The sequence below is a fragment of the Schistocerca piceifrons genome, chromosome 2 (genome assembly GCF_021461385.2).
Source record: "Schistocerca piceifrons isolate TAMUIC-IGC-003096 chromosome 2, iqSchPice1.1, whole genome shotgun sequence".
Lineage (NCBI taxonomy): Eukaryota > Metazoa > Arthropoda > Insecta > Orthoptera > Acrididae > Schistocerca > Schistocerca piceifrons.
The window spans coordinates 574,382,434-574,407,421 of record NC_060139.1 but is presented as its reverse complement, the minus strand read 5'-3'; the positions used below and the strand labels follow the sequence as shown (position 1 = coordinate 574,407,421).

At 39.8% G+C, this 24,988-nt stretch overlaps 1 protein-coding gene across 2 annotated transcripts in view; it reads right to left on the bottom strand.

The window, feature by feature from the left end:
• LOC124777430 (protein lin-54 homolog) overlaps positions 1 to 24,988 on the bottom strand; it is a 283,077-nt gene that overhangs the window by 33,135 nt on the left and 224,954 nt on the right. For both annotated transcript variants that reach the window (XM_047252830.1, XM_047252831.1), the window contains exon 9: positions 24,666 to 24,903. In XM_047252830.1, coding sequence (XP_047108786.1) covers positions 24,666 to 24,903 — 238 coding nt within the window. The remainder of the gene's footprint in view (positions 1 to 24,665; positions 24,904 to 24,988) is intronic.

Genomic DNA, 24,988 nt, shown 5'->3' with positions numbered 1-24,988 from the left:
ATCTCACTGGTCAGTGCTTGCTGTTACAGTGCTTTTAGTCCTTCTCTTGGGCACCCATGGACTGTGTCCGGGTCAGTTGTCTTCGCTTCTTCAGTTCTGGTGATTAGATGTTTCATGTATTAATCCTGAGTATGGTCTGACTGAAATGGGAACAGTTGTTTCGGTCTCAAGACCGTGGAGTGGAGATAAAAGAGGGCACCCTGTAGTGCCTTGCTTTGCTGTGCTACACGTGAACATCATGATGGGCAGTATTCTACTCCAATGTCTCTGTTCAACATCAACATACGAGGGTGTGCTGAAAAGTAATGCCTCAGAATTTTTTAAAGCTTGTTAAATAAAACCAACGTTATTAACATTCTACATATTTATTCTTCATGTCTACATATTTATTTCTCAACATAGTCATCCTGGCAACAAATACATTTCTCTAAACAACAGGCCAGTTTGTTAATCAGTCACTGTAGAAATTTTGGCTTTGTTGATGGAGCCATGGCCTCAACCCTGCTTGCACCACTTCATCAATATCAAAGCAAAGTTCTTAAAGTTTTGGAAACATGAAAATCAGATGGGTCAAAGTCTAGACTGTAGGGAGGATGATCGATGACAGTCAACCCAAAGTGTCGGAAGGTTGCCGATGTCAGAGCACTCGTTTGTAGTTTGGCGTTGTCATGCCGAAGGAGAGAGTGCTCCATGTGTGGTGAACTCTCTGAATTAATGGTTTCAGTTTTCTGAGGGTCTCGCAGTAACTTGCAAAGTTTATGGTGGCACACGAATTCCATATGCACCACACCTTGAACATTCCAGAACACTGTATACTGATGGCATGGTCTTGAACATTTTTAGTGTCTGAGATTCTTTGGAATGAAACTCCTATGGTGCTTTTTTGTTTTCAGGGCAAAATGGTGAACCCAGCTTTCACAATGTTGTTAAGGAACCCATCAACCTCACACTCAAAACGCAAAAGAAATTATTGACAGATGTGCAGACTCCTCTGATTCATGTCAGAAGTGAACATTCAAGGCAGCCACTGTGATTACAGTTTTCTGTAGCACAGTTCTGCAATGATGGCCTGTAATAGCTTTGTGATATGCCATACTTATGTGTGTTACATGGTGACTTTCTCTGAGGAGTTCATTAACCTGGTAAGAGTGAGTCTTATTGGTAGCTGCACATGGTTATCTACTCCTAACTCTGTCGCTGACATTGAGGTTAGCCACTTTCCTTCATTACAAGCATGAACAACTGAAGGTCTTAAATTACTTATACTGACACAATCATCACTGTACACAGCTTTCATTCTTCTATAGATTGCAATTAGAGTCACATTTGCTGCTGTTACAAACTTTATTAAACCAACACAGTTACGTTACACACCACCTTGTTACATGCTGTAATTTGGAGCTCTCTAGTGGCAGAGGCTTACAAATTGTGGCAGCAAAGGGAGAAAGTTAACCGAGTAATATGCACAACATATCATACCTCAACCGATACTGATAACAGAATAGAAAATTTGGAGGCATTACTTTTCAGCAATTCCTTGTACACTGAGAGCATATTGCCAACTTCTTATCGACACATTTTGTGAATATTTGCCCTTGGTTGGTAGGCAGTGGTCATCATACAGATGAGATCACAATTCAAAATTACTTCTGACACTGGTCTCAACAGAAGAATTTTTACATAATCAAGGTGATGATACAGGGTGCTCCGTGCTTCAAAATGATGTCTTTTACAAGAAAACCAGCAATTTCTGGAGCTTCAGTAGTCGGCACAGCTTTTGTGATTGCATAGTAAGTGAGGTAGTCATTGCAGACTATTATCCATCAATTCTCAGTTGCTGACATCGGGAACTTCTCCAAGGTGGTGTTTCCAATTTCGTGGAATGGCAATGCTGCAGGTGGAATTGGTTCCATATGCCCTAGAGATAATTGCAGCGTATGCTGCGGTCTTAAGCATTCCTTACAGTGGCTCATGTAATGCTTAACGTATCATTAGAGACCTGGTCTGTGACACCTATGTCTTATTATGTCTAGTCTTCAGAATCCCAGATGTTGAAGTATCATGGAAATACTTATGATAGCTGACCACGGATGCATGGAAGCAAACAATTCTGCCTCACTGGTTCACATTTCCCATATACAATATTCCTTTTAGTAACTGGAATTCTCCTTCGGTCAGTTCCTCATCCTTTAAGGCTTCTATAGTTTTCAGCATGCTAGACCTCCCCTCTGATCAGAAGAAATGTCATTTAATGCAGTGGTGACAGATTTTATGCATGCTGCTACATTCCATCAATGGATTACTTGAAAGACAGTCAGTGTCTGTGTTTGTAATGTAACATATCACTTTGGTGAAGTGATGTGTTGCACAATCGTTTTTTGGACCGATGTATGATGTTTACCACTTTAAAAAGTTTATTTTCACAATGTATTAGATAATCTACCATTTGGACGTACGTTTTATTTAAGCACATGTATCACGGGATGGAAGGATGCAGCATATTTGCCAGCTGTGATGACGATAAATATCGTAACCCGTTCGCAGTATCCGTTGGTTGAGCGATTTATAAGACATTCCCAGTTCCTGCCTGGGAGATATGGTGTGTGCCACAGAAAAACCATTGAACAACTAAGATAGCATAAAATATTTTTTTTAAGACAGTTCGTTTGTGGGCAATGACAGCATAAAATGAACGTGTTTTACAACGAGAGATTTTAAGACCTGAAGATTACAGTATAGTTCGTTGAAGGCGGATGTCTTCAATAAAAAAATATTTTATGTGATCTTGGCTGCTGAATGATTTTTTAACAACTAAACACACCACTCTTCAGTTCCCTCAAAATGAGAAAATTAAATCAAGAACTGGTTATACAGGGACACAATTGAAATCTGTTAAACACGAAAGACCATTTCAGGATTCTGTCCTTATCAATATTTTTGCGATGTTCCGAATAATGTGACAACTTTGTAACAGACAGTTATTGTAAACAAGAGTAAAATATATAAGATTTGCTTAATTAGAAACCTCACATTTATTTTGAGAGATGGATGTTGGATTTGTACCCTTAACTTCCAGCAGTAACTGCAGCACTTTGAGAAAAGAAGTTCGAACAGAAGAGGTTGGCAAGTGTGCTGAAATACCTAGGTGAGCAATATTAAATAACACAAAGTCTTAGCTTCTGATCAGACTTTACTCCACCACCTAATATGGTAAAGAACCAGTGGGACATCGCTTGCGGTGACCATGACAGGACACAGAGCAAATACGGCTGGGAGTAAATCAATTTTATGAAGAACAAGTACAGCAAACAGAAATTTTAAATTTTAAAGAGCATTTGCAAATTTTAAGTATGCAGTTTTGCAGGAGTCAATATTTGTAGTCAATAGTAACAAAGACCAACAGCTAAGTTTCGGCTGAAATGCAAAATCAACTGTTGCGAATAAAGAATCTTGATGAAGTTTTGGCAGTTGTTGAACAATTATTAAATCCTTCGACTGCAATTACAATGGAGAAGAAAAAACTGTTCCATAACTCTGAAGATTACAACTACAACTATGAAGGATATGGAGGACTTCAGTTGTATGAATTTCAAGAGCAGTCTACATCAACAGCAGCGGATTGCAGTTACAGCACATCAATCCACAGCAGCAGCAGCTACGGCAAATCCACTTTCAGTGACCTACACACCAATCTAGCTCCTTGTCACCATTTTTTTTTTTTTTTTTTTTTTTTTGGGGGGGGGGGGGGGGGGTTGGTAAACTGCAAGTGATTTTGTAAGCAGAGTTTGTGGGTGTACTACAGTGGTGTACCTAGCCTTGTTACAATATTAATCTGAGACCAATTGGACACGTTACTGTACGCATTGCACACCAGGGGTAACGAGAAAAGTGGATTCAGATTTCCTGGCTTGGTTTCATGTATTTAGTGAACAAATGGCTAATGATATAAGAAAGGAGATAAAAACAATAAACATGACACAAAAACAAACAGAACACTAGAATATACTAAAACTGAATTAAAGACTGAAATAAAAACGACAATTACAGCATTAGAACAGCATATCAATGAATTAATTAGGGAAAAGCCAGAAGTGGAGGATAGTATCTCTCAGTTACAGACAAAACTTTCCACCTTGACACATGAAATAAATTTGGAAATATGGAAACAGTGCACTTTAGTTCAACATGAAGTGAATAAACAATTTAGATATATAAACAAGGACCTGATCAATTAAAAAAATTAAATGAGCAGGAATTTAAAACAATACGCAATCGTATCTCAGGGATTCATTTAATACTGAGAGCATTGGAACAAAGTAATGATTTGGATGTAGCCGTGATTCCAGGCTCTTCACTTTCTACTTTGGAAGAGCGTGTGTAGTGGACCTAGTTGATGATAAAGTAGGATAAGAGACTGAACTTTCTGTAAGTGCACTTCATTCTAATATAGAGGTACATAAAACAGAAAGAAATACAGAAAATTTGGGGTGAGTTAACTAAGACTAACAAGGACGATCTGTGCCAATAGTGGACTGTCAACCAAGCTAATCAAGGAATTGCAGCTAGGAAAAAAAATTAGTGTAGCCAAACAATTTACTAAATATAAGCCACATGGGGGAGGCTCACCTCATGTTTTTTAAGAGCATGTATGAACACACTACCAAAGAAAGGGGATGATTCCAGGAGGATTGATTTCACATTAAGTTATTTAGAGGGTGACATTGCAGAATGGGAAACTGCTCCTGCTGAAGAAGTTATGTCCTCAAATGATTTCCAGGAAAAATTTAAGTAGTAGTACTGGTCTCCTAGTAAAACAAACAAACAAACACACACACACACACACACACACACACACACACACACACAAACAGTTGAAGGTTATAAAAGGTTTTGATACATTAAACAAAGAATGTGGTGATTATACATTGGGAGGAACTTGTCAGATTAATTAAACACAGTATAATTAGTAATGATGTTATTAACACAAATGTGATTGAGCCTTTGAATGCAAAGCACAGATGAAATGGAATTTTTTGAATACTTCCCTTTAATCCCAAAGGGCTATTAGATCACATTTGGTGAAGAAAAAAAAACATAGATCACAATCACATCTGCAATAATAAAAGGTACACTCCTCCCGCATACATTTCCCTATCCTATGGCTCCTCCCTCTCTGACAGCCCCTGCTGTAAAACGTGCCCTATACACCCTCCCATCATGCTTTATACCACCACTGTAAGTGGCAATACATATACTATCAAATGACGAGCCACAGGTAAAAAGATAGTCATTTACCAGATTTTATGTAAACACTGTTCAGCCTTTTACATTCGCATGACTACCACCAAGTTATCAGTTAGGATGACTGGGCAAAGACAGAGGGTGACAGCTGTGACCTCAGTGACTGTTTCATCATATGTGCAATCTCGATTCTTATCCAGACCCCAGGTTCTCAGAACTCTGCAGGTGGGAACTGGTGCTACAACATGTCCTTGGTTCACCGCACATCTAGCCCTAATTTACCACAATGTTGGATGCTACCTGGTGGCACTGAGGGCATGTGATGTGATAGGAGAAGTATATGAGTGGAGCAGAGATGAATGGGGAACGATTCTAGCGATAAGTGGTGCACATGCAGAAATCTGCTGACTTAAAAGTGACTTTGAGCTGACTTATGCAACTTTGACAAAAGACAGATTGTGGTCCAGTGCCTGGGAGCAATCATCTCTGAAACAGCGAAGCTGGTCAGCCGTTCGCATGCTACTACTGTGAGCATGTATGGAAAATTGTTGCTGAATGCTAGTAGGCAACAAGAAGTTGGGCATCTGTACCTCATCAGAGAACACAGGGATCAGAGGCTTGCCCATTCTCTAAAGCAGGACAGGTGGTGATCTGTGACAGGTCTAATGAATCAGTACAGTAATGGCGCAGGCACAAGTCTTTTGGAGCACACAATTCAGCATATTGACCCAGCAACATCACCAATTACGATTACAGTGGGCACGGGATCATTGAGATTGTAGCGTGGATCAATGGAATTTTGTTATCTGGTCAGATGAATCTCATTTATTGTTAAACCAGGTTGATGGTCATGTCTAGATACACTGTCATCCAGGCAAATGGCTGCTTGACACATGCAACGTGCCACGGCCACATGCAGGTGGGAGCAGTATTATGTTATGAAGAACATTTACCTCGGCTTCCATGTGGCCTGAGGCAGTAATTGAAGACACTATGACAGCAGTGGACGACATGAACATTATTAGGACCACCTGTAACCTCTTATGCTTGGCATCTGCAACAGCGATGGCATCTTCCATCAGGATAACTGTCAGTACCACAACGCCAAAATCACGCTGCAATGGTTTGAGGAGCATGATAGTGAACTCACATTGATGTCTTGGCCATCAGATTAAGCATACCTGAACCAATGAAACCCAACTGGGATGCTATCAGGTGCCAGTTCCACATCCACAAAACAACCATCCTTAAATTACGGGAAGGGTGTGACCTGTGCGTAGGCATCTGGTGCCACAGATCTCTGGGGAACTATCAAGTACTTGTCGATTCATGGCACTTGGGATCACTGCTGGATTGTGTTCCAGAAGTGGACCAACATGCTTTTAAGTAGGTGATCATGTTTTGGCTCATCAGTGTAGCTTTGATCAAAGAATGTGTGTCTTAAGAAACATCCCTTTACAGCTAACAGTTCTGAATTAGTATGTGGCGAACAATAGTTATCAACAAGCTTTACACGGCAAAGACACTGCAGAACCTAGAGGAGTGCTTTCTTTTTCTGTGTGGAGCTGGATGTTAGCCCTCTCACTTTTGATGGGGGATAATCAAGGAGAGAATAGTACCCTTAGCTATGAAGTGTAAAAATGACGGATTAACATCCAAATATGACTGTTGCACAATGTAACACGAGAGCATTTGTTGAAACATACAACAGGAGAACATTCTGAGTTACAGAAGTGAATATGTACTACGGAGTAAAGAAAGTACAAAAGACAAGACAGTTTAAAAACAGGTATGAATATGGGCTACAGTAGTAGTAAGTACCTCAATATATACGCATAAAATGAGGAGGTAGAGTTGCACATGCTGTCAACAAGATACTGTACTGTACTATGTATGTATGTATGTGTGTGTGTGTGTATGTATGTATGTATGGTGAGATAGAAAGGATAGGTGGGTCTAGAGCAAAAGGATGACCCACTCCTGAGTGAAAAAAGATGGTACATAACGGGGCAATACAGATTTGGATAATTAAATGATTGTGTAGAGAAATCTCTGTGGAAAGAGGTGGATCCTGATGGCTCCTATACAAGTTAACACCGTTACTTTCAAGGTTCCTCCCAAGTAGCTAAGTAGATGAATTTACCCAATTTGGTTAACCTGTTCCATACGCTAATTTAAAGATGCCATAAAAAGGAGACAAGTGTCTGAGTTTTGTATGAATACCTTTGGGTTTGAAAAGATAAGTGTAACTGATTACATAGTGCCTGACAAGAAATACTCATTAATATTCAGAACATGTAACTCCTCTGGTTTGGCGGCAGTTTATGGATGCTGATGACATCTAATGAGGACACTTTCAAAATAACACAGATTGCATTGTTTCTTGTAACAACTACACAAACCAATATTCCAGTACAGCTCCGAGTTTTATAGTGTCATATATTCCTCCTAGAGGAATCTCTCTCTTTTAAAAAATAATAAAAAAATATATAATAATAATAATAATAAATTATCGGTGATAGTATGTAATACAATGTAGCACACATCCAGTGATTTCCAAACATTTATGAATGTGGCTAGACAAGCCTGAATTCTGGAATAAATGTACTCAATTACATGACATATGGACAATACAGCTAAATGGCTCCTGGACTGTAGGGCCTAGTAATAAGCGGGCACATGAGAAAACCACGAAATGTCGTAAGGGAACTATTGAATGATCCATATGTGTAATACATATCTGTTATCTGAGATTCCATATCCAGAGTAAAAGACTGAGTGCCTGGTAGAAAGGTTAAGAACTTACTCAAAATGGAGTCGAGGCAAATACATGTCTATGATTCACGGTTTACAATCTAATGTGGAGCATTCCACAGTTAATAAATGTGATTAAATATATTTATTTAAAACGAGATGCAATCACAAAAGAGACTGTACATCCAGGAGACAAATGCTATTAATGCTTGTTGTGAGAAGGTAAAAACTAGTTTTGAATTTCAAATATTCACCGTTTTTTTAATGTTTCACAGTAATAATGATGTCATTCGTCTAAGGTGAGGTATCTGAAGATTAACATATCACTTTGGTGACGTGATGTGTTGCACAAGATTTTTCGAAGTGATGAATGATGATCCCCTATACAAAAAATTTAGTTTTGTAATGTATATATAATCTGCTGTTTGGTTGTATGTTTTATGTATGTGCATTTACAGGGTGTTTCAAAAATGACCGGTATATTTGAAACGGCAATAAAAACTAAACGAGCAGCGATAGAAGTACACCGTTTGTTGCAATATGCTTGGGACAACAGTACATTTTCAGGCAGACAAACTTTCGAAATTACAGTAGTTACAATTTTCAACAACAGATGGCGCTGCGGTCTGGGAAACTTTATAGTACGATATTTTCCACATATCCACCATGCGTAGCAATAATATGGCGTAGTCTCTGAATGAAATCACCCGAAACCTTTGACAATGTGTCTGGCAGAATGGCTTCACATGCAGATGAGATGTACTGCTTCAGCTGTTCAATTGTTTCTGGATTCTGGCGGTACACCTGGTCTTTCAAGTGTCCCCACAGAAAGAAGTCACAGGGGTTCATGTCTGGCGAATAGGGAGGCCAATCCACGCCGCCTCCTGTATGTTTCGGATAGCCCAAAGCAATCACACGATCATTGAAATATTCATTCAGGAAATTAAAGACGTCGGCCGTGCGATGTGGCCGGGCACCATCTTGCATAAACCACGGGGTGTTCGCAGTGTCGTCTAAGGCAGTTTGTACCGCCACAAATTCACGAAGAATGTCCAGATAGCGTGATGCAGTAATCGTTTCGGATCTGAAAAATGGGCCAATGATTCCTTTGGAAGAAATGGCGGCCCAGACCAGTACTTTTTGAGGATGCAGGGACGATGGGACTGCAACATGGGGCTTTTCGGTTCCCCATATGCGCCAGTTCTGTTTATTGACGAAGCTGTCCAGGTAAAAATAAGCTTCGTCAGTAAACCAAATGTTGCCCACATGCATATCGCCATCATCAATCCTGTGCACTATATCGTTAGCGAATGTCTCTCGTGCAGCAATGGTAGTGGCGCTGAGGGGTTGCCGCGTTTGAATTTTGTATGGATAGAGGTGTAAACTCTGGCGCATGAGACGATACATGGACGTTGGCGTCATTTGGACCGCAGCTGCAACACGGCGAACGGAAACCCGAGGCCGCTGTTGGATCACCTGCTGCACTAGCTGCGCGTTGCCCTCTGTAGTTGCCGTACGCGGTCGCCCTACCTTTCCAGCACGTTCATCCGTCACGTTCCCAGTCCGTTGAAATTTTTCAAACAGATCCTTTATTGTATCGCTTTTCGGTCCTTTGGTTACATTAAACCTCCGTTGAAAACTTCGTCTTGTTGCAACAACACTGTGTTCTAGGTGGTGGAATTCCAACACCAGAAAAATCCTCTGTTCTAAGGAATAAACCATGTTGTCTACAGCACACTTGCACGTTGTGAACAGCACACGCTTACAGCAGAAAGACGACGTACAGAATGGCGCACCCACAGACTGCGTTGTCTTCTATATCTTTTGCAGCGCCATCTGTTGTTGAAAATTGTAACTACTGTAATTTCGAAAGTTTGTCCGCCTGAAAATGTACTGTTGTCCCAAGCATATTGCAACAAACGGTGTATTTCTATCGCTGCTCGTTTAGTTTTTATTGCCGTTTCAAATATACCGGTCATTTTTGAAACACCCTGTATCATAAGATGGATGGACACAGCGCATTTGCAAGCTGAGACGACAATAAACATTGTACTGCATTTGCAGTACCTGCTGCTCAGGTAATTAATTCTGTGTTGTCAATTGCCGTCTTGGAGATATGATGTGTGCCACAGAGGAAGAGCGCCTGTGACAATTCCTGTGACGTCTTGGGGTCAAGAGAGAAACTGGTTATAGAGGGACTCAACTGAAATCTATTAAACAAAACAGGCTCTATCCTTATCAAATTTTTTGTGATGATTTTGAGATCTGGATGATGGATTCTGTACTCTTAACTTCCGGCAGTAACTGCAGCACTTTGAGAACAGAAGTTCAACCAGAAGAGGTTGGTGAGTGTGCTGAAATACCAAGGTGAGCAAGATTAAACAACATTAAATCTTAGCTCCTGATCACACTTTACTTCACCACACAATATCATGGTAAAGAACAGCGGAATGTTGCAGTGTCCATCTTCTGTCATATTCCGATTTCTAATACAGCTCGAGGCCAAAACATTCTGTATTTAAGACTGTGTCGTTACTGCGTTCCTTTGGGTTCTGTTCTGCAACTACTCTTCTGCTGAGTGGACCTGCTGCAGACTCCCACTAACCATTTTCTTCATTTTGGCCTGGAATGTATCCCAGCTATTGGGCTTCTCTTTGTGTTCTCTACCCACTGCTGTGTTGTGCCATGCAAGCAAAAGAACTCATCTGGCAAATACGTAATGTCATCCCCCCCTGTTGGATTTCAGTAAGTAGATAAATCCCTCCACCCACTTTGTCAGGTTTTGACCAGAGCCTCCACAAAATACTGATGGATGCTTGCTATGGAGACGACTTACTGCTGGTTTGGAATCAATTTGTCTCATGAATATACAGGCCTTGGGAACAATGGATTGCTTATATTCCAGTTCCCACCTGTGAAGGCAACAGTTTTTACATTGCCTAATTGGAGCCAAAGTGACGAAGAATTTTTGAAGTACCTGGTGTCTGCACTCAACAATGTCACATAGTTACTACCATGGTGATACATACCACTCAGAGGATTTGTGTGATTCACTATGTCTTCTCACTGGTGAATGATACTCATGAATAAAAACTAAAATACATAATTTTGAAAAAGTTATTATTAGGTGTAAAGAAACGTTCTTTTAATATTCATTCCCTGTAGAGAGTCAGTATTGGGATGATATGACTGATAGAAGATATTGATGTGTTGAGTTCACTGATGTACCTGTTTAATGTCAATATAAAGTTGATTAATGTGACTGGATTTCTGATGTTTAAAAGAAGTTAAAATTGTGGTATTTAGGTTCCTAACTGTAATAGCAATGCAGCTGGAGGACTGCCTTTCATGTGGTCAGCGCTAATAAAGCAAGCTAATGAAGAACAGGAATTCAGACTGCATGATAAACAAATGGATACCACAAAAATGATTAGAGCCATTATTGAATGAAAATATTTGAGAAACATAAACCATTTTACATGAAGAATTATTGTAAAATTGTGTTGTCATACTTGGCAACCAGACAAATAGCTATTAAAAGAAAGGAACTGTACATATTAATACATCCAATGAAGGGCAAATTTTAAGAATAATGCATAACCAAAGACATACAAGTGAAAGTGACAGCACAGCCAATAAAAAAGATATTTTACGACAGAAATACAGAAGATCGATGGACAGCTGCTTTGATGGACATGCCAAATTGTGGTGGGTGACTACGTGGGACCTGGTGGTAGTGGAGGCAGCTGTTGAGCAATTTCATGGTGATATCAAATTAGGGTGATGCAGGACAGGCAAGAGTTCAGTGGTGTGGGTTATGCAGTAGAGCAGAGTTAGCTGTACTTACTCCAAACAATTTGTTTTTTTGTAATTTTCTGTATTTTTTGACATTCTGTAGTTTGTAAAAACTGGGTTGATTTTTTTGTATAATTTACCAAAACAGTGTTTGTTACAATTCTGAAATGGCCATTCAAATTGTACTTAAAATATATGAAGTATTCAAAAAGAAGCCCAACTTTTGCTGTATCAGCTTTATTGCTTATTGTACAACTTTTTAAGCACTGTCCCCTTCAAGATAGTCCCCTCTACTTGCAATACACCGTTCCCACTGCTTTTTCCAGCTTTGGAATGCCTGCTGGAACACATTTTGTGGGATGGTGCGCAGGTTTCCTATCGCATTGTCCTGTAACTCCTCTATTGTTTGGAAATGAAGTCCTTTCAACATGTTTTTCAGTTTAGGAAACAGGAAAAGCCTGCTGGGGCTAGGTCAGGAGAATATGGTGGATGGGGCACAATGGGTATGTGGTGTTTTGCTAGGTAGCTGCAGACAAGTAGTAACACGTGAGCTGGCGCATTGTCATGATGCAACATCCAACTCTGGTTTTCCCACAGTTCAGGCCTCTTCCTGTGCACAGCATCCCTCATGTGCACTAGGATTCCCTGGTACACTTTCTTGTTTACCATCTGACAACATGGCACAAATTCATGTTGGATAATGCCTTTGCAATCAAAAAATACAACCAAAATCACCTTCATCTTTGGCCAACTCGTGCGTCTTTTTTGCATGAGGTGATCACTGTGACGACTGCATCTTCGTTTCAGTATCATACCCGTTAACCCACATCTCATCATCTGTTATGACATTCTTAAGAAAGTTTTCATTGTCATTGAAAGCAGCAAGCAGTTCCTCACACATTTCAACATGGGTCTGTTTCTGATCTTCTGTCAACGGATGTGGTACAAATTTTGCACTGACACAATGCTTCTCAAGTTTTTCACACAAAATCTGACGGCACGATCCTACGCTGATGTCCAACTCCTCAGCAATTTCCCAAACTGTTGAACAATGATTTCCGTGAATCACAGCATGAACACAATCCACACGGCCATCATTTCTTGATGTGGAAGGACGTCCAGACTTGAAATCATCACGGAGTGACATTCTGCCCTGTTGAAACGTTGAAACCACTCATAGGACTGTGTATGACACATACAGTCCTCCTGGTATGCTTGGCTAAGCATTTGAAATGTGTCTGTGAAAGTTTTGCCAAGTTTTCAGCAGAATTTCACACTCCCAAGTTCTTCGAGCTCCTTCAGTGCACTAATCTGACGAGCGGGCTGTACACGTACTTATTTCAGCGGCTGTGGTCTGCTAGCTAATTGTTCAAACAACATGAGGCAAATGGCAGCCTCTTGTCTAAACCTGCCACTAGGTGCACTCTGTAGCCGCAGTGTGCTCTCTCATCAGATTGGCGCGCTATTTCAAAAGTTCGGTTTCTTTTTGAACACCCCTCATATACCAGTATTAATAAGAAACATCGAGACCATTTGTAAGATATTCTGACAACTTTAGTGAACAGTTTATGGCAATTTATAGTACATCTGAAAGCTGAAAAAAGACAGGTACTGAGCAAAGGTAGAACAAATCTTTTATGTAATTTGACATTTGTTGCCAATTTTAGAGTTTTTCTTACTTTAAAAGGCAAACTTCTGATTTAATTAAAACGAGGAAAGGCAATATTCTTGGTAACTCAAATACAGAATGAAAACAAGTTTCAGATGCTAATATTTTAGAATAAGATAAGGATTCAGAGGAATTAGCCATTTCATTTTCCACTTTCACAAGATTGGAGGAATGGGTAAATAATCTACTTAAATGAAAGGCTCAAACAAAGACACCATTATCTGCAATTACACCTCATTTATTAGTGTACAATACTGAAACTATATCAAAAATTTTAAGATTAAGGGCAGAAAGTAATTTTAATTCTAATGCAGGTGAGAACTTCTATGTGGGAGAAACTATTAAAATTAGGTACAAAACTACAACTTTAGTGATGAGAAACGTATGTACATGATTTTTGTAAACAATTTAAAACTAACAGATATGGTGTTGATCACATACCAGGGGCCGAAGTGGATAAAACATTTTCCTGTCAGATCAACAAAGTTCAGCACTGTCTGGACTGGCCAGTAATTGGATGAGTGACCATTCAGTTATGCTTCATGCTGCTGACAATTTTCCTCTTTGCTGCTAGAACAGAGTGACACGAGAGGTGCAGGCATGACATCCTTGATCACTATTCTTTGCACTAATATCCATGACTGTTCATTGTGGCCCTTTCATTGGATGGAGATGTTAAGCTCCTCTATGCAGCCACCAACACTTCACAGATACGCTTATGGACATAACCCTCGCACTTTGTGAAGAAAAGGTGCCTGTGGGTGCAAAGGTTAGGAAAACCCATTCCAATTAGGCAGCTGAACCTGCCCTTTTGTGTCTCCCAGCCACTATAGGCACATAACTTTACTTTTCATGTAGTATTTAACAGCAATTTGTTTGAAATGTTTGATTCTGATGGTAAAAAAGGAAAGACAGTAAGATACAGTAGCATTAATGGAAAGAGTTACTAATCAAATTAAGAGTTGATAAGGCTGAGTGTGCTGGTGACATTTCACCATCAGTGTTTTCACAGCAGAATCCAACCACTGATTTAAGATGCAAATATCTGGAAGTCAGCTTTTACCAATCACTTTCAGCAAAATGAACTGTTGTACCCACTCCTCCATTTCCAAAAACATATAATAGCAATCACCTCTTTATATGTGATTTTCTAACGTTTTTCAGACGACAAGAGACAGTGGGGTATTGAGCTGCAGGGCTCACACGTCTCTCAAATCAGTTAACTTGCATGTTGTGTGTAGCTGATGCTCTTCTCTAGGTAATCAGCTATGTTGATCTCCCAAAAGCTGCTTCTCCAAATACTATAGCTGGTTAAAGGAATTTATTAAAATACTTCTCTATCCTCGAAATAATTTCGGCACTTGTAAAATACTTTTCAGTTCAATCACTATTTATTTTCAACTTCCACAGACAATAACTTCTGCAAGCTAACTTATTCCTTAAACATTAGACTCACTCACACACACTCAAATAGTACACATGTGTCTTGGGGTTGTTTGGGGGAAGAGACTAAACTGCGAGGTCATCAGTCTCATTGGATTAGAGAAGGGCGGGGAATGATGTCGGCCGTGCCCTTTCAAAGGTACCATCCCGGCATTTGCCTGGAGCGATTTACGGAAATCACGGAAAACCTAAATCAGGATGGCTGGATGTGGGATTAAACCATCGTCCTGCCAAATGCGAGTCCAGTGTGCTAACCACTGCGCCACCTCGCTCGGTATAGATGTGTCTTGCTTCGTTCGTAGACTAGACTTTAAGTAATTCAAGAGTCTCTTGTCCCAAACGAGTCCAATACATAAATGAACATAGAAATCTATATTCAATTGCCCATTAGTCTTTTTACAACCAATACAGACACTAAAGAGCACAGAATACCACATAAACTTTCCTTGATCTTTTCGATCCATACACGGAAACTCTGTGGACTGTACAGCAAGCACTTGTCTGCCGCCATTCGGCCGCTGGGTCCATCTCTTTCTCATAACTGTTTTTAGACCTGAACATATAAATGGGCAATGCACAGTAGGGAATATTAGTTTCTCCCACTAACCTCTAAAATATCGGGTGTTCAAAATGGTGGAAGGCCTAGTGGTTCTAGAATTTACTCTGAAATTCTCAAAGCACTACAATCTATCTGCCCTTGCACTGTAGAAGCATCTTCCTTTAAAATTGTTCTACTACTGCCACCACACCAAAAGCTAAATTGTGACATGACAGGTAAAGAAATTTAGAATCAACAATGAGAAAATGATAAATACATTGCAATGACTAATTTTATTTGGAGAGAATTATTTCCATAGATTTATTAATTAGATGAATTTACATTGTTTTGTATAAAGTGGGTATACAATACTTACTTACAAATCCCTCATTGAAACACATGTGCCTGCAATTATGCTCTCTCCAAAAGGAATGCCTCCCAGTAGTTTAAGTCTTAACTTCCCATATTTTCTTTTTTACTATTTTTTTTTCAGTCATTTTTAATGTCCACCGTTTCCCCGCAAAGAAATATCCATGGCAAATATATGTCTTACAACTTTAAAAAAATAATTAAACAAAAATTAAAAGAGATAAGGACAAATTATTCCTTTCCGATGTATACTGCTTTGAAACTGTTTTGGAAAGTGCTACTGACATCAAGTTTATGGAGGAAGAAAGACAAGACAGTTGATCATAAGTGTAATTTATGACATGACAACGATCAGTATTACAACAACAATGATGATGTGCCAACATAAACAGTACAATAATTGTAATATGTTCACTTGATTACTAAAATAGTGTTTATGGCACACTGATATATTTTTATAACGAGTAACCTAATGACTAGTATTGCTGCCTAGACTGCTACAAATGAGTACTTACACAGGACTGCTACTAGTTTCCCCAAGTGAAATTCCCTGATATTTCCCCGATTTCCAGACAAGTTTTAGCATTTTTCCTTGACAAATTTTGAGATCTCAAGGGTAAGTTAAGACATAAGTTGACAATCTGCCTTTGCAGCCATGATACAAGAAACATTAGTGCAAATGAGGAGAAAAAAAGGGGATTGCAAGCAGATGGTGTTTCCTGATGCGAGCAAAAATCTACATCAACATCTTTTGTAATGAACTTTTCTAAATGGGGAAAGCAAGTCAGATGGTATGTGTGTTTCATTAAGACCATTGATATTATTTTATTTCAATACAACGAGTCACATTTGGTGACATAAATAGGCATTTCCTTGGGGTTGCAAGACAGTTTTAAAATATCTTCACTGATTTCAGAAAAAAGTGGGCCTCTAAAGAAGTGTACAGGGCGGGGATGAACAGCATAAACTAACACTGCAGGTGACAGCCAATAAAACGTTGGTTCTACTATATTCGTTATAGACAGTGATTACCCATGTGTTGTACGTATTATTTTTCAGGTATTGTGTGATTTTACTTTCAAGAGGTATCTAAGTACATTGCGTACAAACCGCCACCGACTTACTGTCCATACTTTCTAACATATTAACTACTTTTGAAGTGCCAAAATGTAATAGAACAAACAAAAGTACTTGCAATGACAGAGTCACAATCCCTGAAACCCATCGCCCATGGCCTCTGGGCTGTTCAGGAGCACTGCAGTCCAGGAACCATGGATAAACCATGTAAATCCGCTGCATTACGCAACACACAAACAGACCCAGCCTGCGGGCAGATCAGTGAGACTAAATCCGACAGGCAGGGCCGCTACATTAGTGGGAACTGAATGCCTTCAGATTGGCAGGCCCGATCCATTACAGATACCCGCAGAAATGGTCTGCGGTTTTGGACTGTCATGGAAATCCACTTGTGTGGCCAGTTATTCACAAGCCACAGACAGCATGCTGATGAAATGAGACCACGGTGCTCAATCCATGCAACAGATAACTTGTTCAAATACTCTGAAAATCAATAATAATGATGATTGCTTAGACGCAGGCAGGCATGTAAAAAAATAATCACTCTCTCGCAACTAAATTTTTAGCTATAGCTTTTGTCAGAAAACGAGAGTGCATACATATGCATTCACACAATCACTCAGACATAACTCGTGCACACATGACTGCCTTCTAGCCACTGCACCTACAATCTCTGAAAATCAGATCCAAACAAACCACTCCTCATGCCTCCCTGCCTCTCGTTGGAAGCTGCTAGGCTAGCGGAAAGAAGAGGTGGCAGCACTGACGGCAAGCTGACGGGAGTGGGAGGAAGGGGAGAAGCAGTACTAATGAGGGAGTAGGGAAGCAGCGCACATATTCAGCTGCACCCAGCCAGTGACAATGCATGACACCTCAGTAAACAAACCATTTCATTTACTATGACAAAAATAAAGTTTTTACAGTTTTTTTCCTCTCTTCCTGATTTCCCTGATCTGTTTTAAATTCCCTGGTTTCCAGAACCTGTGGCAACCCTGTTAGAGAAATACTGAGCATGATATAAATGTGTATTTAGGAGACTAAGATAAAATAAGAAGATGCAAATAGATGGTTTAATTTTTATTCTGCAAGATAAGAGTAACATTATGTTTGCAGACAGGACAGTGTAACCAAACGTATGTAGTGTTGTACAAAATGTGGTGGGTGCATCAACGAATGAAGACCTGCACCTGTGCTAAGGTTGGTACAGAGATACCACCTCCATGGAGGAAAGTGGTGAGAAAAGAAATGTGTCTGCGGAACTAAGTGTGAAACGTAATTTCAATATAAGTAAAGTATTTAACATTTCGAGACTCATTCTAATGTTGCATAGAACAAAGCTGGATTGAGTTGCAATATCTTGAGAAATGCAATTAATTAGGAAAATATAGAAAGGTATTAAGCGTGTCAGAGTTTATGCAACAAAAATAAGACAAAGGAACCACACAATAAAAAGAGTAGGACAGATCAGGATTTTTAAGCACTCAGAATGTAATTTCACCTATTAAAGGAAAACCGAAAATAATACGGAATGCAAAGGTAGCCTAGGATCTGTTATTATCTCACAAAAGATATTTGTTTTAAAGACACTTTTTGAAAATATAGCATGACAGCACATTATTCTAGCTATAGTGAAGCTGCTATTATGATTTCAATACTGCAATGAAAAAGCAGTGTTGGGTTCAAATGTACCAGGATGTACTGCAGGATTCAAATACTTTAATGATAAAGCAGTGTCAAGGGCAAATGAATAAATTCATTATTATAGGTATACTGTAATTGCGTTTAAGATGCAAATATCTGCCATAATAAGAAAATGCTATGTGCAAATATAAATGTTCTTTCCTTTAGTTATAACATTCATACATTATTTTTGTAATGATGCTCGACGTAAAACAATATGTGTGTAAATGGAAAGCACATTAACTTTCCCAAGAAGATAATTGTAAATAGCCTTATACAGTATCAGCAGTTAGAAAAAAAGCATCAAAAGAGTTTATTACTTACATAAAAAGACTGTACAGACTCTACATATGAAGTGGGGCGAGCAGATAATCACAGGAGAGGAGGGGTTGAGGAATAGTAGCAACAATAATAATAATGATAATAATAATGATAATAATAATAATAATAATAATAATTTGAAACTCTCAGTGGTACCTGGGCATACATGTATGTGCGTACTAAGGGGATGTGGTGTTAAGTGATTCATTGGTCATACTCATTGGCAATCAGATGGCGCTTAGGAGTCATACCTGCCCACCCTCTGTTTTGACTCTGCTGGCAGCAAATGTGCTGAAGGGTGTTTGCAACACTCATTCTAGGGTGCAACCTTGCCACATGGGGAGTATGAGGAGGCTGGATGGACATATCACATGTGGGGCACAATGTATTGGTGGTGTGTCGCTATTCTCAGCAGCGTTCTGTGGCTCATTTCCACTAATGTAGCCCAGGCTCAGCATGTCTGCATAGTACAGGCACACATCAAGATCCATGCATTATGTAAGTAGTGATGCACATCTGATCATCATACAGGGATGACATCTGAGACAGCAGGACTACAATCAGGCGTGCCTCTAGTGAGGTTACTTTGGGAACCACCCAGCATGGCTACTCTAGTGTAGAGAAAGAGTCACGAGAGAGAGAAATGGTGCTCTGTTGTTGTCACCTATGAGAGTACATTCTGTCTGTAGGCGAGTGGTGGATGTATATGTGTATGGCACAGAGTTTTTTAGCCATGGCACACTGGTCCCATCCCAGGCTTCACTACGTGAGAGCCATCAGTTACAACGTGCGGTCACAATTGGTGTTTCTGTAGTGTAAAGTTACTAGTTCCTGCTACACTGCAAATGCTGTTATCCCCGTGCTACTGCCATTTCTTCAACAGGATAGTGATGTGCTTTTCAAACAGGACAACACTCATCCACATAAGGCTGCTGCGACACAATGTGTGACCAGATCACTTGCAAATTGAACATGTATGGAACATCATGAAGCAGGAACTTATTCGTTCTCCAGAGCCTGCAAGAACTATTGCTGAACTGCAACAAAAGATGCCAGATACTTGGGTCCATCTATCACAGGAGGCAATTTGGCACATTTATGATCATTTGCTTGTGAGAATATACTGACCACCTAGAACATTATGACCAACTACCTAATAGCCAGTATGTCCCCTCTGCCACAGGTAACAATGGCAACATGTCATAGCATGGGAGCAACGAGGCCTTGGTAGGTCATTGGAGGGAGTTGGCACCACATCTGCACACACAAGTCACCTAATTCCAGTAAATTTCAGGGAGTGGGGTAATTAGCTCTGACACCACATTCAATCACGTCTCAGACATGTTCAATCACGTCTCAGACATGTTCAATCAGTATTGACATCTTCAACTTTTATAGTCCTGTCTTCCTCAGTTGTGTGTAATATTATGGTATATTGATAATTTTTACTTATGGCATTAAAACAAGCGTTCAGTGCATAGTGCTGTGGAATGTGGAAAAAACCGCAAATTGGCGTTCATAAGAAGGGGAACAACACCAAAAATGCAACAGGAGCGTAATATGTAAGAAATTGTCCACACAACCTGCCACTGATAACGCCTTGCAGAAAATAAAGGCGAAACACGTATGGCACTAAAATTGTGTTTTATTCAGTTGCTGTCAGTCGGTCCATAAGTAAAAATTATCAATATACCGTAACGTTCAATCAGGTTCAGATCTGGTGAGGTGGAGGCCAGCACATCAACTGGAAGTCACCACTGTGTTCCTTGAACCACTCCATCACACTCCCAGCCTTCTGACATGCAGCATTATGTCACTGAAAAAGTCACTGCCATCAGGAAATGCAACCAGTGTATGAAACTCCTTGCCCATCATGGTGCCTTGCACGAGCTCCACTGGACCCACGGGTGCCCACACAAATGTTCCTCAGAGCATAGTGGAGCACCACCAGCTTGTCTCTGTCCCACAGTACAAGTGTCAAGGAGCTGTTCCTCTGAAAGACAACAGATTCGCACCCTCCAATAGACATGGTGATGAAGGTATCAGGGTTCATCAGACCCTGCAATGTTCTGTCACTGAGCTAATGTCCAGCGCCGATGGTAACATACCCATATCAGTCCATAGTTGCTGATGTCATGGTGTTAACATTGGCACGTGAAAGGGTCATCAGCAGTGGAGGCACATCGGTAGGAGTGTTTGGTGCAATGTGTGTTGAGACATATTTTTACTCTGGCCAGCATTAAAGTCTGATGTTCGTTCTGCAACAGTACAATGCTTGTCCTGTTTTATCTGTCTGCCTAGGCTACGATGTCCAACGTCTGTAATGAGGGGTGTCTGCCCAACCCTATGATGTCTGGATGTGGTTGCACCTTGGTTTTGCCAAATGCTGAAGACACCACAGCACTCCTCGAACACTCCACAAGTTGTGCAGTTTATGAAATGCTCATGCCAAGCCCCTGGGCCATCAAAATGTGCCCTTGGTCAAACTAAGATAGATCGTGCACCTTCCCCGTTTTACACATGGACAGCAGGTTCACTGACATTACATGCACCGAGCATATGTCTCACTAGCAGTCATTCCTAGGCAGGAGATGCTGCTATCATCTGGCTGGGTTTACTGTATTTACTCGAATCTAAGCCGCACTCGAATCTAAGCCGCACCTGAAAAATGAGACACGAAATAAAGGAAAAAAAAATTTCCCGAATCTAAGCCACACCTGAAATTTGAGACTCGAAATTCAAGGGGAGAGAAAAGTTTTAGGCCGCACCTCCAAATCGAAACAAAGTTGGTCCATTATAATATGAGACACAATTTAGGTCGAATGAATGACGATACCGCTACAGTAGTTTGGTTGGAGTCGTAAGCTTAGCAGTTAAGCTTTACCAGGCGCTCCGTCCGTATTTATACGGGTACTCTTCCTTTTTCACGTGCTTCGCCTGGTTTGAATCGATTGCTTATTTTGCTTTGATCTGATAAGTGCCGTTTTCTTTGTTGTAGGTGTTTACGTCACTCTAAGCTGAAAATGCATTACTGTACTGCGTCATGCATTGTTCGTCGCATTCTGATGGTTCGTGTTTACGGCCTGTCGCCGCTCGCGGCATGGCTTGCTTTTGTGCGCGCTACCACCGCTTAAAATTTAAAAAGAAAAAAAAAAGAGAGCGGAATCGTCTCATTAGCGAAACAATGGCAATAGACTGCTATTTGTTGTTACTTACACAGCTGCTTTCTTTGATAATGATCAACAAGAACCAAATAATAGACTGCGTATGATAGAACATGTTCTGAACGAGAGTTAGGTGAAAATTTTTCTCCGTTTGAAAATCTTTGCGGCCGCTTCTTTAGTACATCAAATTCTGCACAGAAATTAGAGTCATCTTAGATTTAAAAATCTAGTCAGTTGCCGTGCTTCACTTCTGACTGTATCACTATTAGGCATAAGAATAATACGAATATAAACATGACACGATATGTATATTCTTCCGCGTTTGCTGTTGTCTCACTCTAGTTTCGTAGTGTATTAGATAGACAGGATTTAAATGAGATAGCAGCAAACATGAAAGAATACATGGCAAAATGTTTATATTCGTATTATTCTTATGGTGAAGAGAATACTGCATGTGATTCACATTTCATCAGGTTCCTATTAGCAACCATCTCTTCTCACAGGTAGGAAAAAATTCAGAACGTAGAGTTGGCCATATTGACAAACATCCTAAACAGTCTTGCCAGTCGGATTTTCGTAGTACACTGAAATTCTGATACATTCGAAGATGAACAATACGGAATTTGTATTTACTTCGTTGGATAATGTATGAATATGCAGTGGTCGAAACTCGGGGCGGAGAAAAAAATCTAGTCTTCCACCTTTTTTTTAATTTATTTACTAACGCAGAGGTTTTGGCGCCAGTATTTATCTTTGTGCCTACAAAGCATGCCTGTGTAGCGCTACATATATTCGACGGCAGAAGTTAGTTGTGGCGGCACCTACCAACATTTTTCACAACTTCTGCTTGCTTTGCACTCGATTCTAAGCCGCAGGCAGTTTTTTGGATTACAAAAAGCGGAAAAAAAGTGCGGCTTAGATTCGAGTAAATACGGTATACCACTAGTAGGTCAGTGGTCATAATGTTCTGGCTGATCAGTGTACATGCCTGTGTTGCCATCAGAGGGCAGTATACTGTGTACTGGTGTGACTGTTTGGGCACCCTTTACTGTGACGTGTTTCGTCTGAATTTGTTATCATATACTCCTACAATGATGCACTGCCTGCCACATCACTTGTCAATAATAAAATGAGAGTGTGGGGCTACTGTGGTGCTAAGTGTCACTCAGAGGGATTATGTGTACCCCTAATTCTTCTTACTAATGAATGGCACTTGCAAAGAAAATTCGGTATTGTGGCAGGAGCACAGATATTGCGCAGTATTGTTATTTTGTTTGCATGTGGCGAGTCATACCAAGGGACAATGCATGTCTTCACAATAGGATGATTGCTGCAGCAGCTTGGTGAGAAGAAATACTCACCTGAGAGGGAGTTTGTAAGTTCTGAGGACCGACAACTTACTTTGAAGAGATGCAGAAATCCTAAGAGAATACATAAATAATTTTGACCATAGGTATCATGTTGTGTAAAGAAACAAATGAAATTTTCTTTTAATATTCATTCTATGTCGATAATCTGTATTGGGATGTTAAGATTGAAAGGTGATGTGCCTATTTAATGTCAATACATGTTAGAGTAATAGGAATATGGACTTCTGTTGTCTTTAAACAGAATTAGAGTTGTGACATTCAGTTTAACAACATTAACAGCAACACAGGTGGATGAAGAGTCTGACACTGCCTTTCCAGAGGTCACAGCTAATAACATAAAAAGGTAACAAAGAAGTTGCATTTAATAGTTAACTTACAATGGCACACCCCACTACACTCAAGTCCAAATCTGTCAGTGCACTGAAAGCACATTTATTATGCACACAAATGTACAGACATAACATGACTGCTTCCTTGATGGAGATAACTGTTATTTATACAAACATTGAGTAATCCAGAATGTGCACACATTACATACGTAAATAATTTCAAGAACCTTCTAAAAATGATAAATACCAAATAATAAATATTTACTGAGTAGATTTTAACTGGCGACTTGCAGCAAGCCTGCCAGTGATGCAAACTGCTACTCCACTTTGTACGCAGTATAGCCCATGACATTTGTAAAAACATATTAGAAAACCATTACAAATAGCTATAACTAACGAAAGAAAATGGCTTCATCCTACAAATTAACCTAAAATATTAGGTTATTATGAAACTGACACAATAACAGATTTACCTACATCTACATATACTCCACATGCCACTGTACAGCTCACGGCGGAAGGTACTTTGTACCAAAGTTAGCAACTGTCTATATGCCTCAATATTCTCCTTTATCTTGTTTACTTTAGTCTCATAATCACCATGGAAGATACATAACAGAGGCAGTACAACTGTTGCACAATCTTCTCTAAATTTCCCTTGCAGCATTTTGCAAAAATGTCTCCTACCTGCCAATGATTTGCATTTAATTTCCCTGAAGTCTCCATTATATTTTCGTACGGACTGCATAGACTTCGTACGATCCTACCAGCATACCCCTCAATTTGTTCAAAGACTTTTCAAAAACCCTACTCTACTTATGAAGTTACTTTAGCAAAGTTTAACATTAAATCTGTATTAGAAAGTTGTTGTTAACAAGGCTGACAGATAGAAATGATAAAATATGAAATAATTACCTCATAACATTCACAATAATTTTTCAGGCAGCCAGAGCGTTTACAGTTACAGCCTTTATTGTGCCTCCTTTCATCCCCTACCATGCCTTTGCCAATTTTTGGACGAAATGCATTTGGATTTCTCTCTAAGCATGACTTTATAGCTCGCTGACGATCTTCTTCATGGTCAAGATTGTTATAGCAGTTGTTACAGTTACACATGTGGCAGAATTCTCCATTTGCGAAGCAGTCACAGTACCTGTAAATAATACAATTTCATCTATTTAAGATGCATTTAGTAACTTGTTAATGCAGTGTAAAATGGAAGATTTCTGAAGACAAAG